Here is a 15,031-nt window from a genome sequence, read left to right as displayed (position 1 = left end):
TATATATTGCATTGCATATGCAGCAGTACAGCCTGTTGTCACATGAAATTTTAAGGTTTTTGTGCAAAAAAATAATGTACGTTTGTCAATTTGGGGGTTTCTTGGCAATTTCTTTTTTATTACACTGATTTTTTTTTAACAATGTCAATGCAGAGTATCATAAAGTGGACCAAATATGCGTGTCGACCATATTTGTCGCAAATTCTTCGGCGTACGGGTCCATACCTCCTTCTGGTAAGAACATTTTTTTAGCAGTTTACATATTTTTGTATTATTTTTCAAAGTAGATTGGACTGGATTGGAATCACATAAACCTCCAAAATGTAATTTTTCACAAAAGTTGGTGTTTAAGGACCCCAGACAACTTCGTGTAATAAAAAAGTAAGTGATGTCATGTTTTTAATTTCATAATTTTATAACTTTTCTCCAAATATGACTTTAATCTCCCACTATTACGCAAAAAAATGTTGTGTTCACACAAACTTAAAACCAAATGTTCATGTTAAAGAAAAATAAGCGACAAAATGACTGTTTCAATTTGAGTCTTGTCATGCCAAAAATCTATAACTTAACGATTATCATGTTTCAATTTTAACCTTCTAATAGTTCGATTTTAATCTCATTATTGATTTGTCTTTCTGAATATTACATTGTATAACTTCTTGCAATTTCCCTCGACACACTTGACCCTAAAACACTGCTAAAAAAATGACTTTGTTTAATGGATCAAAAAAGATTCATAATAAGCCCAAAGATTAAAAATAAAAGTAGTTCTCCCGATTATCTCCTACAGAAAAAGTCCTTTTCACAGTTTGGGTCAAGGATATCTGTATTTTGGACTCCTTTCTCCATTAATTTCTCCAAAAAATCAAGTCCATACCCACACATTAAGTACTGTAGTCTTCTCACTTTAAGTTCATTTCAGTGTCCATATCTGATTCTCGTCCCAGTTTGTCAGTTTATCCCTCGTTCTTCACAACTTCCCGCGACCGCTCACGTCCACGGACATACAGCGACACTGCTTGACCCGTTGAACTTTGCGATGGCGGAACGGGGGCTGTAGATGTGGGCAATCCAGCTGTACCGTCAACTGTGTAACGCGATGTGGCCTACAAAATGAACAGGACTGGAAGGGTTCCTGGGCCTTGTTGGGACCCTTTCTACCCTGTCCTCGGTTCTGGCCGCCGGGCCCCAAGTGTCGGGGGATGTAGAAGGAGTTACATTGACCGTAGCAGAAGCGATTGACCACCGTACGGCTCAGGCAACCCTCCTCGCTGACGGTCTGGCGAAGGGGTTGGGTCTTGCACCAGTCCCGGCGGAGGTAACGGCGCTCGGTTACCACTAGGGCCTCGCGGCTGGAGGAGAGCACCTCGGGTTTGGGGTGCGGGAGCCGACGTTGGCGCTCGGAGGATGGGTTGCCTTTGTTTTTGTATGGCGAAGGGATGGAACTCTGGGGGCCGGGCTTTTTGCTTTCGGATGATACGCAGAGCGCTCCGGCCAAGATGACCGCCATGGTTATTCTCCACTGCATTCTAGAGTGGAAATAGGCAAATGTATGTTAGAATTCAGGGCTTGGCTAGATTGTTTTGGGGTATTTTGGGGTATTAGTGATGTGTAGTAGGAATTTGATAGTTGGGAATTTGTTTTTGTTTTTTGTAATGATGTTGGAAAAGCCATTTATTGATTTTTGTTGATATTTTTTCCCCCAAAAAGCTGGATAATGCACCTATGAGACAGAGGACTTGGACTAAAACTACCACTTACCTGTTTTTTGGATTTCTATCAAGTGGAGAGGAACTATTTTCACTGTGAGTACAGTATTTAAAGTAGTTATATTTTTAAATATATCCTGTACTTCTGTTTAGATAGTTTTTTGACATGCTTATAGCTGTGATATTTGCTAAATAGACACTTTGATAAATGTGGTTGTATTACTGGATAGGCGCAAAAACATGTTTTTTGGTAGTTATAATGGATTTAATCCTACTTTGCGTTTTTTTTTTTGTTTATCGCGGACATGTCCAGTCTACATTAACCGTGATATTTGAGGGGTTACTGTACTTCCTTTACTGACACATGAAAGAATCCATAAAAATAACGTTCCAATGTTTTTTGGGATAAAACCGAGATTGTGGGATAAATTGACCATTCTAACTCAATCCCATTACCACAAAATTCCATGTAATATTTATATAGCGGTTCAATTTGAGATTCAGTACATAAGTGTAAATGCGCAAAATAGGATTTAGTACTTGTAGTATAACATGTTTTTCTATCAATGCCATGGCATTTAGGGTGGAGTTAAATTTGTGGGTGTTTTTGCTGGTATACTATTGTTTTAAGAGTGAACTGGGAATGACCCGTGTTCTTTCCAATTGTCTTCTGTATCGTCCTCACGTCATAAAAGGAGAATTAATCTGGAGGCTGCCAGCATGCATGCCGTCAGTGTTTTGGCGCCAGCACATTTTTGACCATCACTCAAGCATCTTTTGAGCAGATGTCTCCCAAAAAGAACTGACAGAGAACCAAAATGCCTCCAGGACATTTCACGCTGCTGCCATTCCGCATACACTTTTGCTACGTCTTCGACCTGCCACTCACCCCCGGAACAAATGACTTGGATCTAATCCGCTTTGGGCTTTTGACTCCTTTTGTGGCAATAGCGATCTTGGCGCCGTGGCAGCCATGTTTTGCCATAAATTGACTCTCTAATCTCGACAGCCATTTTTCCATGCTGACCTGAGAAATATTTTATCAAGGTTATTCATACAAAGGCAAAATTATGGACCAGACATGGGCAAACTACGGCCCGTGGGCCACATTTGGCCCGCTAGGTTTTTTAATCCGGCCCGCTGACGTTGTCCAAAGAATTTTTTAAATTTTTTCCCCCAAAATGGCCGTCACACAGAAGCCAATGTCAGTAGCTCTGTCCACTCTTATTTGTTTTAAGTGTTTTACAGACCCTCTATCTTTTTTTAAATGACATTTTAATATTTCTTAATACATTTTGACTTGACTTTGTACTTTATACTTTTTACTTTAATAATGAGTGATGAGTATATTAATACTTTAGTCCTTTTTTTCTCTTTATATTTCATATGTACTGTTAACGGATGCACTTTTTTATATGTAATCGTATCTTCTGCTGACCAAAAAATTTGCCCACCCCTAGACTAAATTCTCCCAAACAAGATTTTAACAATACAACAATCTAAATATTTATTTCTAGTTGACTATTAGGCAAAAAAGTGTGGTGTTGACTTTTGAGGCAATCCCTAAACACTTGACGCTGTCAGCAATGGCACCACATGGAGCAGAAAAGTATTGCCTCGATTTAATTGAGAGCTTAATTAAACTCTTTCTCTCCTGAGAGGTTGGACTCAATGATGATGTGCAGTGCTTATGTGCCGCTTGCCAAACAGGCAATGAAAAGCCCTTTGCGAGCTACCGTGTCGTCACTGTAACCCTGCCTCCCGTCCCCGGACGTGGTTGATACTTTTCTGGCTTGGAAAGGAATTGGCAAGGCACCCGTTTTTTTTTTCTTCCCGTCCCTGGAGACTGCTGCTCGGTTTTGCGGAAACAGATCCGTTGCTAACCTAAGCAATAAGTCCGGAATGAGCACCGAGTGTAACGAGTACATGGAAGGACAATCAAAGTACCAGGAGCCGAAAGGATAGAGTAGTGCAAAGGATTTAGAGATTTACAACAAAGTGAGCTACAGTGTTTTCCAGGGATATTTTAGATTAGATTAGATAAGTATTAATCCCGTATTTGGGAAATTCACTGTCGTAGTAACAAGAGGGTGAGAACACAGGAACTGCAACTGTTCTAGTCGTGACTAGTCCGGAATACTAATCAACCATCGTGACCGGACGTTTGGTCGCCGGTCAAATGGTGACAGAGTTTACTGGTAAAAATCAGCTCTCAAAAATATATTCATGAGAGAGAGTTTAATATCTAAATATCTACTGTTTTCAACAGTACTTGGATATCTAACAGTACTTGGATATTAAACAGTACTTGGATATTAAACAGTACTTGGATATTAAACAGCACTTGGATATTAAACAGTACTTGGACATTAAACAGTACTTGGATATTAAACAGTACTTGGATATTAAACAGTACTTGGATATTAAACAGTACTTGGATATTAAACAGTACTTAGATATTAAACTCTCTCTCATGAATATAATTTTCAGAGCTGGTTTCAACAGTAAAATCTGTCACCATTTGACCGGCGACCAAAAGACCAGCGACCAAAAGACTGGCGACCAAACGTCCGAGTACCCTGAAAAATCTGAAAATAAGTCCTAATCACATCACTGTTATAAAAAAAAAACACCTTCTGCTTATATGTCACTCATCATCCACATATACTGATCATCCAGGTATTGGAAAAACCAAGGTTTTTGGACTACTTGAAGGAAACCAGGAGCAAACCGACTTTAGCTAAAGTACCCTAAATGAGGCTTCTTCCTTAGACTGCTGTGACCCCCCCTTCCTCCCAACTCTGGTGAGTCAAACTCCCCAAAAAGCGATGAAAAACTCTAACTGCGATGATCCAATTGACTGCCTGCTGAGGACATGACAGATGGCCCTTAGTCTGCAACCCAGGTTTTCCTGTCTCCGCCTGATAGTGCCAATCCCGACAAACTCTCCCTCCATCCATCCATCCATCCCGCGGTGGGACAATTTGAGGTTTTTGGAAAAAAAAGAAGGGGGTTTCTGAGGTGGGGCGGTTAGTGGTCAGAGTCAGGAGATGGTAAGAAGGCGGGACAAAAAAGATGTTGAGGTTTGGGGTTTCTCCTCTCAAGTGTGGTTTTCGGAAAGCTAAATTCCCCCCCTATACACGACGTTCCTTACTCTGTCACCCCCGCCGTCTGACGTTCGCACTAATCAGTCCAGGGTCCCGCCGACGGAAGGAGACTGCGGTGTAGAGGGAAAAAAAATCAAAAATAACAAGCAAAACAGATCTCTCCATCTGCTAATATCGCCCACGTAAACATCTCTGTGACTGCAGTCAAACCACAAATACTTTTGGGGGGGGGGGGGGGGGTGGACATGCTTCACTGAAGTGTGGCAGTAGACCTTGCTTCCAGAATTTGGGCCTCCTAATGAAATTACAAATACCAGAACCAAATACCAAGGAGGGAACAACCATTAGGCTTTGCTGTATTTTATTTTCCATGTCGCCACTTGAGATGGCATCGCTTTACTCTTAATGCACAGGTGTCAAAGTGGCGGCCCGCGGGCCTAATCTGGCCCGCCCCATCATTTTGTGAGGCCCGGGAAAGTAAATCATGTGATTTTCTGTTTTAGGATCAAATTAAAAGGACTATAGATGTATATTAAATTTCCTGATTTTCCTCCTTTTAAATCAATAATTGTATTTTTTTAAACATTTTTTTCTGTTTTTAGTTCAAAAATAATTTTGTAAAATCTAAAAAAAAATATAAAAAATCTAAAATAAACATTGTTTTAGATCTATAAAAATTGAATATTCAAGGCTTTTAATCCAGTTCTTTTAATCCATTTATAAATTAATATAAATCTCATCTCTCCATCATTACTCCATCTCAAACATAAATTAAATATATTTAATTATAGAAAACCTATTTTTCACTTCCCCACTCCCATTCTGATTCTAAATGTATTTTCCGTTAATTTCAAATAAGGACGATCAAAACAAACCATCATTTGGGCGTCTCATAGATTTTTCCCAAACTTCATTCGTTCACAGTTTGGGTGGAGATGGATAGCTGTTTTTTGTTTTTTTTTCCACCCAAAATTAGTAGGAGGAGCCAAAGTTTCTCCGTTGTGTCAATGTGTCAAATGCTAGGAGGTTGCTTCAGGCAGTTTGGGCAGCCTGTTTGTCACCACAATCCATCTTGATAATGACTCGCAGATATTGAGCACCCCCCCCCCCCCCTGTAAACGCCTTGCCCCCCCCCTCACCGACAGCCAAAATGGAACACTTTACAAGTGAAAGAGGGCCAATTAGAGAGAGTTCTTGCGTTCAATCGAGACCCAAATCATTCAGTGACAGCTTTAACAATGCTTTTGAAGAGCTTGTTTATGTTGGCGTTTGGCCAAAAGCCGCAAATGTTAATTATCCTCCCCTTGGTTTGATTCCATTTTTATGTCATTTTATTAATGGAGATAATTCGTCATTGTCGACTTGATTCATTTGGACATTTTGGGATATCAGGTCCAAGTTTGTGGGAAGTATTTAATCATTTATGGAAGTATTGAAACTTATTCTCGGGTCAATTTGATATTGGGGAAGTTGGACTGTGAAACACTGACTTTGGGGTTCAGGTCAACCTCTAAAATTGTTATAATTTATTTTAAAGTAGAGGAATGCCATCCTACTATAATGTAATTTCTCTCTAACCACCTTCTAGGCTTATTCCCCACAAAAATAGGACTTTTACTTCTTCTTCTTGTTATTTATCTTGTTTTTTATTTTATTTGTCAAATTTTAATGCAGGTTTTTCTCCAAAAAAATAGGACTTTTACTGCTTATTCTTGTAATTTATCTTATGTTTTATTTTTTACATTTTTATGCTATTTGTTCTCCCAAAAATAGAACTTTTACTCCTTATTCTTGTTAGTAATCTTGTTTTTTAATTTAATTAATTTTTTTAAATTATATTTTTTGTTTTCCAAAAGTAGGCCTTATACTCTTTTTGTTTTTTATTTAATTTAAAATATATGCTTTTGGTTCTCCAAAAATAGGACTTTTACTATTTATTCTTATTTGGGTTTTTTTTTAATACTTTTTGTTCTCCAAAAATAGGACTTTTACTCCTTTTTCTTGTTATTTACCTTGTTTTTTATTGTAGTTTTTTAAATTTAATTATCGTGTTATTTTCCTCTTCATTGTGTATTCTTCCATTCTCAAATATGACTAATTATCCAAAAACTTTTCTATTAATTTAGCCTTTTTTTAAATGGTTTCCTTACTGTGTGTGTGTTTTTGGTTGTGTTGCATTCAAGTGCCAAATAGCCTTTATTGTTCTAAAATACCTCTCAATGTGACAGGGACTTGTCTCGGATGCGGTCCGTCCGGGCAGGTCATTCCACCTTCGGCGGTCCTTGCGTCCGCTGCCAGGCTCTTGTTTCCATGACAACAAAGTCCATAAGTATCCCCGTGGCTCCTCTTCTCTCTTTCCTCTTCTTCCGTCAATCAAAATATTGCAATCGATGAGCTGTCAGTCATTACTGTCCCCAAGACTCTTTTTTTTTTTTTCCCCCGTTACCAAGCCGTGTCGGGTCTTATCTCTCGGAATTTTGGACTCTCGGCTTTTGGAGTGGAGTGAGATTGTGAGATCCAGTGAGTGTAAAAGGCTTTGGAGTGACTTTGAATCACCAGCAGCCCCTTCCCTCCTCAAGAATGGGAGGCTTTTGTTCCTATTGGTCGTGCTGTTTGTGTGATTCATGCTGCCTTCACTTCTATTATTTGTGGGAGCGTGTGTGTGTGATTCTTGGAAATGTCTTGGCTTTTCATCCCTTTGTCATTTTCTTACCCTTGTTTTTATCTGAATTTTGGGAGATTTTGTCGGCCGCCTTTTTGCATAGACTCTATGCAATGTTAAATGAACTTATTGCATAGGGTAATTAGCAAAAAAAGCATGTTTAGTGATGTATAATTGGGGAAAAGTATGTCGATTGGTGTGTAATTGGGGAAATTATTATTGTTTTTTGGGGAAAAGGAGCAGGGAAAATGACAAAAAAATATTTGGAACCTGTTTTATGAAAGGGAAAATAATAGGATTTTAGAAAATGTTAAAATTGGGGATTTAAAGGAGGAGAAAAATGATAAAAAGGGATGATTTGCACATTTCAGTGTTTATTTTTTTAGCAGTGAATATTGCAAAAACATTATAATGAGATGCAAAAAAATTAAGGAAAAATCAACCCACTCTGAGAAAGTAAAAAACAAAAAAATGATAATTTAAATGCTTAAAAACTTTTATGACAAAGGAATAAATGAAATGGTAAAAACTAGAACTAGAAAAAATGAGTTTGTCTTCCTTGATAGTCCAAAAAAAACCCAAAAAGCCATAAAAAATGATGAGATTTTTGCTTAAAATATGTGCATGATCAGTCAAAACCATCATGGCGTCTTCAGTTTTTCCTCAATCACCCTCCTTTATCCATCCATTCTTCATTTTTCTTTGTAAAATAACCTACTTCCCTCTAGTGGTGACAAACTCAGGTACACTTGTAGTCCTGCTCCATCCTTATATGACTACAAATCCCCCCCTCCCCCCACAGATGAGCAACAATTCTACAGACAGAGGGCCAACTTTAATAATACAAGTAAGTCAAAGTGTCTTTTAAATATGGTATAAAAATAAATGCAGAGAGGGAAAACAAAAAAAGTGATCTTATACAAGACGCCAGACAGTTTTGGATGCGACTTACAAGTGCAATGGAAACCAATTCAGTTATTATTGTAGTGCAAGAAAAAAAATGCAAATAAACAAACAAAAACTCACACTAAACAACCATAGCAATATTTGTGTATGTATATATATTTCGTATACTCATTCTGAACAAGACTTTCCAGTGTATTTGTGATGTCATCAAGTAAAAGCAATGACATATTTATTATTTGAAGCGTATTTATTTTCTATCTGTGAGTTTAATTAACTTTCCTCTTGTTTTTTTTCTGTTTCTATCTCTCTGACATTTGTTTTTTTTTACGGAAGTGAACTGGGTTCGAGCACCCCCATCCTTAGATATTCAACTTCTATGTACTTTGGGTATTTTTTTTAGTATTTTCTCCTCAAAGTAATCTTATAATGTCCGTTACTACAAGAGGAGTGTCCTCGTCTCCATTGGCGTGCAAAGGCTGGTAGATGAGAGACGGGGACAGATTGGGTTTGGCGTCCAATTTGAGAGACTGATGATGAGGATGGAGAGTTGGCATGGCTTCTCTCCATGTCCGAGAAAGAGATAGATAGAGAGAGAGACATGGAATTGCTTTTTTGTCGTTTCCATTGTTGTTTTTTGAAGCATAATGGCCCACAACTGTCCACTGCTTGATTCCCACAGGTCCGTTCCTGGCAAAATAAATAAAGAAAAGCTGCAAAGATGTGACGTAAGTGTCAATAATGTGTTGTTAAAGAATGTATTTATATGAGGGATGGCAGGGATGTCCAAACTATGGCCCTATTTGTATGTATTATGGTATTAATGATAATTTATAGCATCTAATATTTAGATTTTTTTATATAAATGGAATAAAAGAACTGGATTAAAAGTCCTGAATATTCAGTTTTTTTATAGATCTAAAACAATGTTTATTTTAGATTTTTTAAATATATTTTTAGATTTTACAAAATGATTTTTGAACTAAAAACTGAAAAAATGGATTAAAAAATGACAATTACTGATTTACAGGGGGAAAATTAGGACATTTAATATACATCTATACTCATTTTAATTTGATCCTAAAATAGAAAGTCGGCACTCATCATTGACTTTCCTCGGCCACACAAAATGATATGCCGGGCCAGATTTGGCCCCCGAGCCGCCACTTTGACACCTGTGATTTATAGTATCATTGAATATGGCCCATACTAGAAACTTCAGGTTAGCCTATATTATACTGCTATGCTGAGGGGTCAACATATTGAAACAAATATAAAAAAATGGATTTATTTCAGCCATGTATTTTTTTTTTACACCTATGTCTATATATTTTATATATTACTTCATCCCTTTTGGGGTTATTTGCATGTATTTTTAAATATTTACTTCCATTGACACTTCTGGACATCTCAAAATATTCCAGAAAGAAGGTGTGGCTTTTCCCTTCTTTTCCACCAATCTGGCATCATCGAATTGTAATCAATGGATTGTTGTCAGCTGCTTCCTGCTTCTGCAGAAACCTCATTGTTCAAAATGTTTGTAAGGGATGAACATGATTAAAATAGGATTAAATTAAAACTAAAATAATATTGTGCATTGGGAGGACATTTTAAAGGGCAAGAACACCTCAAGGGCTGCTGGGAATTCTGGATTTGTGTGCCATCTAATCAATTTCTAGTAAAACAAACATCACCGGAGTGCAATCAAAAGGGCATTTTGGCCTAAGGAGACATTTTGTTTGGAAAGTAAAAGTGGAATAGTTTGGACATCTTTGTTTTTGTGTGATCAGAATGTTTTGGACTAATTCTTACCTGGAAAAACAGCTTTTAGAAGAGATTCTTGCTCTTCTGTGAAGAAACAAAGACATGGAATAAGGTAAGACAGTGGAAATCTTACTAAAAATATCCCTTGTTCTTCATTGCTGCCTAAAAAGTGCATTAATGTGTTTTTTTATCCATATTTTTATGACTTATGTGCTGTTGATTCTTTTGGGGGTTTGTTGTGCTCTACTTTGACCTTTTTTTTTTTACACATTTCAGCAACTTTAGGTACTTTATGGCTGTCTTTTGCAATGGTTTTAGGCGATGTGATTATAATTCCCACACATAGAGCGTCATCTACTCAGTGCCAATCATGCTGAACTCCATGTGAACATTTTTGCGAGTTTATTTGACGATTGTGAGACGGGATCAGTGTGCTCGAGAGGATTCCGTAGGGAAAAAAATATGGGCCTTCTTCTTCTTCTTTTGTTCCGGAAGATAAAGTCAAGCGTGACCAAAAAAAAAAGTATTTATCCATGCAGGAAATTGGCAAAGGGTGGTGTGATATACTTTTCTGCTTATAGGGAGATGAATTCTGGTAAAGTATAAGATATATTAAAAAAATAAAACACTACAAGGTCAGGTTAATGACATTTGGAGTAGTTATGTAAAATGTATTTGTATATTTACTTAAATTGGACTTCTTACTGGTAAAATGCTATAGAAATATTTGCTTCACTTTGAGTGTCATGTTTTTGCAGGGCATATTATTTTTTTTATTATTCTTAAAGCCAGAGTAGAATATTTTTTCAAATTATAAAATGATTGAATGTAGCAATCGTGAAGTTGGAGTTAATATGAGAATTATTTGCATTGTTTACAAATGATTTGAAGGAAAGCATCCGGCTTTTATTATTATTATTATTGTTGTTATTATTCAGTGTTAGCAGATGGAAACAATTTAGCCTTAGCTTAGACAATAATATATATTTTAGCAAATGAGGTAGATATGTGGTGTAAATAGTGTGAGGCCTGTCATATTTTCTTTTATTGTTTTTGTAATGGAAGCCAAACTATGTCAAAAATCATAGTGGGTAAATAGAATCTTCAGATTTTGGGGGCCATTTTTCCTAGTGGTATTGACCCAAAATATATATTAGATTAGATTTCATTAGCATGTAAACATACTTGTGGTTAGATGACATTTTGAAGGAATTTTTTTGATTGCCAGAATCAAAATACTACTTATGTTTTTTAGGAATTACGTGTTTTTGTGTGTTTAATAATTTATACTGATGAAAATATCATAAGGAAATCAAATTTGCATTGAGTTTTGTTTGTAAACAAACTTTTCGGATAACAAATGCAGATTGTATTGGGTTATAATGGAAGATAATGGAATGAAAATAAGGCTTTTCCATTTGGATATTGAATATTAATTTGCCGAAATATTTTCTAAATATGATTTTTGGATACCTTCTTCTTGGCCTGCAATAACTCCTGGTAGGCACTGGAGCGAATGAAGCGGCTGTAGGAATCGCTCTTCATCAGCTTGTAGATGTGTTCCTTTAATGCATGACAGTCATGCATAAAAACATCAGATGCGGGTGTCACATGGTATATTTACGTCGGGCTGGGCGGGCCAGCTATGATTAATTCTCAAGCGGGACTGAAGCAGACCTCTGCCAAAGAGTCTATTATTCATTTGGACATTATGCGAGTCAAACCGTCCCGTACCTGCGCGTCTTCAAAGGCGTAGCGTCCGGGGTCTTTGACATTCTGGGTGGTTTTGTCGTAGCTCTTGGAGTCCACGTTGATGGCGCTGGGTGCGCCCGCCGCCAAAAATTCTTGCCAGATCTCTTGAACCCGGGTTGGGACTTCTCGGATGGGGCGCTTCTTTAGTTCCTGGACCGCTAGCCAGAACCTTTGACGAGAAAAAATGACATTAGTAAGTAAGACCATGTGTCTTGGGTTAATAGAACAGTAACTTTAGCTACTTGGATTATTATTATTATAATTTTTTCTTTTAAATCTGACTTCTGATATCGTGATGGGACGTTTGGTCGCCAGTGTTTTGGTCCCTTTTGGTCGCCAGTCAAATGTACTTAGATATTAAACAGTACTTGGATATTAAACAGTACTTAGATATTAAACAGTACTTGGATATTAAACAGTACTTGGATATTAAACAGTCCTTAGATATTAAATAGTACTTAGATATTAAATAGTACTTAGATATTAAATGGTCCTTGGATATTAAGCAGTACTTGGATATTAAACAGTACTTAGATATTAAACAGTACTTGGATATTAAACAGTACTTGGATATTAAACAGTCCTTAGATATTAAATAGTACTTAGATATTAAATAGTACTTAGATATTAAATGGTCCTTGGATATTAAGCAGTACTTGGATATTAAACAGTACTTAGATATTAAACAGTACTTGGATATTAAACAGTACTTAGATATTAAACAGTCCTTAGATATTAAATAGTACTTAGATATTAAATAGTACTTAGATATTAAATGGTCATTGGATATTAAGCAGTACTTGGATATTAAACAGTACTTAGATATTAAACAGTACTTAGATATTAAACAGTACTTAGATATTAAACAGTACTTAGATATTAAACAGTACTTAGATATTAAACTCCCTCTCTCTCTTAGATATTAAACTCACTCTCTCATAGATCTAATTTTGAGAGCTGGTTTCAACAGTAAAGTCTATATAGCCCGATATTTCCAGTTCTGGAACATATTTTTAATAACGCAGTGGTACGTGTGTATTGTTTACATAAGTGTGTGCGTGTAAAAGTGCAAATGAAATACTCTAGTCTCTTCCATATTAATCATATTCTCCCACTCCCACTGTGGGGAAGCATGTGGGAACTGAAGGCTTGTCCCCATGAAGGTTTAACATTTGTAGTAAGATGAGAGGCATTTAAAACTCAGCGTGAGGGCACAGTGCATTTAGCTCCAGATGAAAGTACCGGCGGAAATCGCAGCTCTCTTTGATGACATGGTGTTTTGCTTCCTGTGTGTGGGTGTGGTGTGGGGGGGGGGGATTGGTGGTGATGGTCGTGGGGGGGCCGGTTAGGATTTGATGGCTTGGTTAAAAAAATACAGTTAAGGGTGTTAGAAAATTTAAAAAAAATAGCCCACCTGAGATTCTCCGAGCTGAACTCCGATTCGAGGAACTTGAGAAACTGTTCCCTCCCCACCGGGTCTTTGAAAACCTCGTCGATGCCGAAAGCCCACCTTTTTACTCGCTGTTGGCCGGGTTCTTTGCTGGATTGGGAGAGGAAATGCAATTTTCAAGGCTTTTTTGATTGATTTTTTTAAATATTTTTTGTGCTTTTTTTGTATTTTCATTTAATAGGGAAACTATTTTTGATGAACTTGCTCGTTCTACGACGTTAAGACATCACAAGGCTAAATAAAAGTAAATTATTCGTTTTAAGGAAGTATGTTTTTAAAGAAAATGACATTTTTGAATGGCATTCATTTGGGGAATTTTTTTAGCTTCCCAATCGTTGTAAAAGGGACATTTTGCAGATAACTTCCAAAAATTAACATTGTATTAGAATGCTGTTTTCTCTTTGCCAGTTAATATGAGAGGAAATACAAATTTCACAATATAGATTTGTTGATCCAAATTTGCCACAATTAGATGTCATTTTTATTCAAAGAAAGACAATTCATTCAAAACAATGTTATGTACCCAGTTAAAACAAGTTAACATTAACCTAAATACATCAACTGAAAAATTATGAAGGTATTTTGACATTTGTTCTCATTTTTTTGTGGAAACATTTCAGGCATTTGAATGAAAACTGTCGTTTACACGTCTTTTAGTTGTATGCTCACCTTGCTTCCAGTTCCCATAGTGTGGTGTCATCCGATATCCAGGGGTTGGAGGGATCTGGGGGGGTTAGGAAGGGGTCGTATTCTACGTACTGCTCAGTGTAGCCCAGCAAACTAAGGGTGAAAACATTTTTTTAATCACTATACTATCATATTGCCAACAGAAACAACAAAATCCTTGTCATGTAATTAGGTGGCTTCATTCTGGAATAAACAAGCAGAATAAAGAGTGAATGGGCCTAGCTCACCTCTCCGCCACTTTAGACATTTTCAGTCGATGTCTGTCTAATTGCAATTGCCAGAATGTAATCTGAAAACAAATTGGGAATGAGTTAGCGGCTATCGGTCACGCCGGTCGGCCCTGAGCGTGACAGCCAGCCAGTCACCTGCTCTCGTAACTCCTCTTCCGTGGGTTGCTTTGCCTCCGGGGCCGGAGTGTGGGTCGGGCTGTGTGCGCGGATATCATTCTGAAGCCCGTATACGGACTGTAAAATCACATAAAAATGTAAAAAAAAGCAGTTCTGCAAAAAGATTGGTCGCTAAATCATGATTTTTAAGACAAGTGGGTCCAAACTAGTTTTTATTGGCAAAAAATCACTGAATGTGGTTTGCACAAGAAGCTTAAATGCACCCTATGTTGCACTACTCCTCTTTACCACTAGTAGGAGCTATTTGTTTAAGTAGTTTATGGAGGAAGGACATATATTTGCAGTATGTAGTGTGAAAAAATGAATTATGGAGTGATGGAATGGTAATTTTCTTTCCAACAATGGCAACCAATGACTCAGTAAGTCAAATGAGTAAGATTAACATAACTTAGTTTAACATATTTGACTGTACCTTTCTAGTTTTATGTGGATTTTTCATTCTGGAGGACTTCTTTATGTCGACTTCGGTTGTATTTACACATCCAGGCTAGAAAAAAGGAGAAAATATGTATTGTTATTGGTTTGAAGCATTTATTTTGATTGGGTTTTTCCGTATGTTACCCACAAAGATGTATTGATTGTGGTTG

General features: G+C 37.1%; 3 protein-coding genes across 6 annotated transcripts in view; 1 reads left to right on the top strand and 2 right to left on the bottom strand.

The window, feature by feature from the left end:
• Positions 1 to 89: 89 nt before the first annotated feature.
• Positions 90 to 7,375, bottom strand: grem2a (gremlin 2, DAN family BMP antagonist a). Its single transcript, XM_077730254.1, has 2 exons — positions 7,033 to 7,375; positions 90 to 1,532 (listed from the first exon to the last, which is right to left on the bottom strand). Exon 2 carries the CDS (start codon positions 1,529 to 1,531, stop codon positions 974 to 976), a length of 558 nt encoding a protein of 185 aa, XP_077586380.1. The 5' UTR covers position 1,532; positions 7,033 to 7,375; the 3' UTR covers positions 90 to 973.
• Positions 7,376 to 8,294: 919 nt separating this feature from the next.
• rgs7a (regulator of G protein signaling 7a) overlaps positions 8,295 to 15,031 on the bottom strand; it is a 34,261-nt gene continuing 27,524 nt past the window's right edge. For 3 of the 4 annotated variants that reach the window (XM_077730252.1, XM_077730253.1, XM_077730250.1), the window contains exons 10-18: positions 14,857 to 14,931; positions 14,403 to 14,501; positions 14,265 to 14,326; positions 14,020 to 14,130; positions 13,315 to 13,440; positions 11,883 to 12,069; positions 11,622 to 11,711; positions 10,197 to 10,232; positions 8,295 to 9,074 (exon numbers count right to left, since the gene is read on the bottom strand). In XM_077730252.1, the coding sequence (XP_077586378.1) occupies positions 10,212 to 10,232; positions 11,622 to 11,711; positions 11,883 to 12,069; positions 13,315 to 13,440; positions 14,020 to 14,130; positions 14,265 to 14,326; positions 14,403 to 14,501; positions 14,857 to 14,931 (771 nt within the window). In that variant the 3' untranslated portion in view covers positions 8,295 to 9,074; positions 10,197 to 10,211. Of the gene's footprint in view, positions 9,098 to 10,196; positions 10,233 to 11,621; positions 11,712 to 11,882; positions 12,070 to 13,314; positions 13,441 to 14,019; positions 14,131 to 14,264; positions 14,327 to 14,402; positions 14,502 to 14,856; positions 14,932 to 15,031 lie in introns of all 4 variants that reach the window. The other variant, XM_077730251.1, reaches the window with a different exon arrangement.
• The window catches only part of LOC144205705 (ubiquitin-conjugating enzyme E2 D4-like), a 39,644-nt gene continuing 34,503 nt past the window's right edge, over positions 9,891 to 15,031 (top strand). Inside the window, exon 1 of the mRNA XM_077730255.1 lies at positions 9,891 to 10,260. The gene's annotated coding sequence lies outside the window, so the exon portion shown is untranslated. The remainder of the gene's footprint in view (positions 10,261 to 15,031) is intronic.

Source organism: Stigmatopora nigra, chromosome 12, assembly GCF_051989575.1.
Source record: "Stigmatopora nigra isolate UIUO_SnigA chromosome 12, RoL_Snig_1.1, whole genome shotgun sequence".
Lineage (NCBI taxonomy): Eukaryota > Metazoa > Chordata > Actinopteri > Syngnathiformes > Syngnathidae > Stigmatopora > Stigmatopora nigra.
Note: the sequence above shows the minus strand (reverse complement) of the source record. Positions and strands in the feature narration are given on the sequence as shown.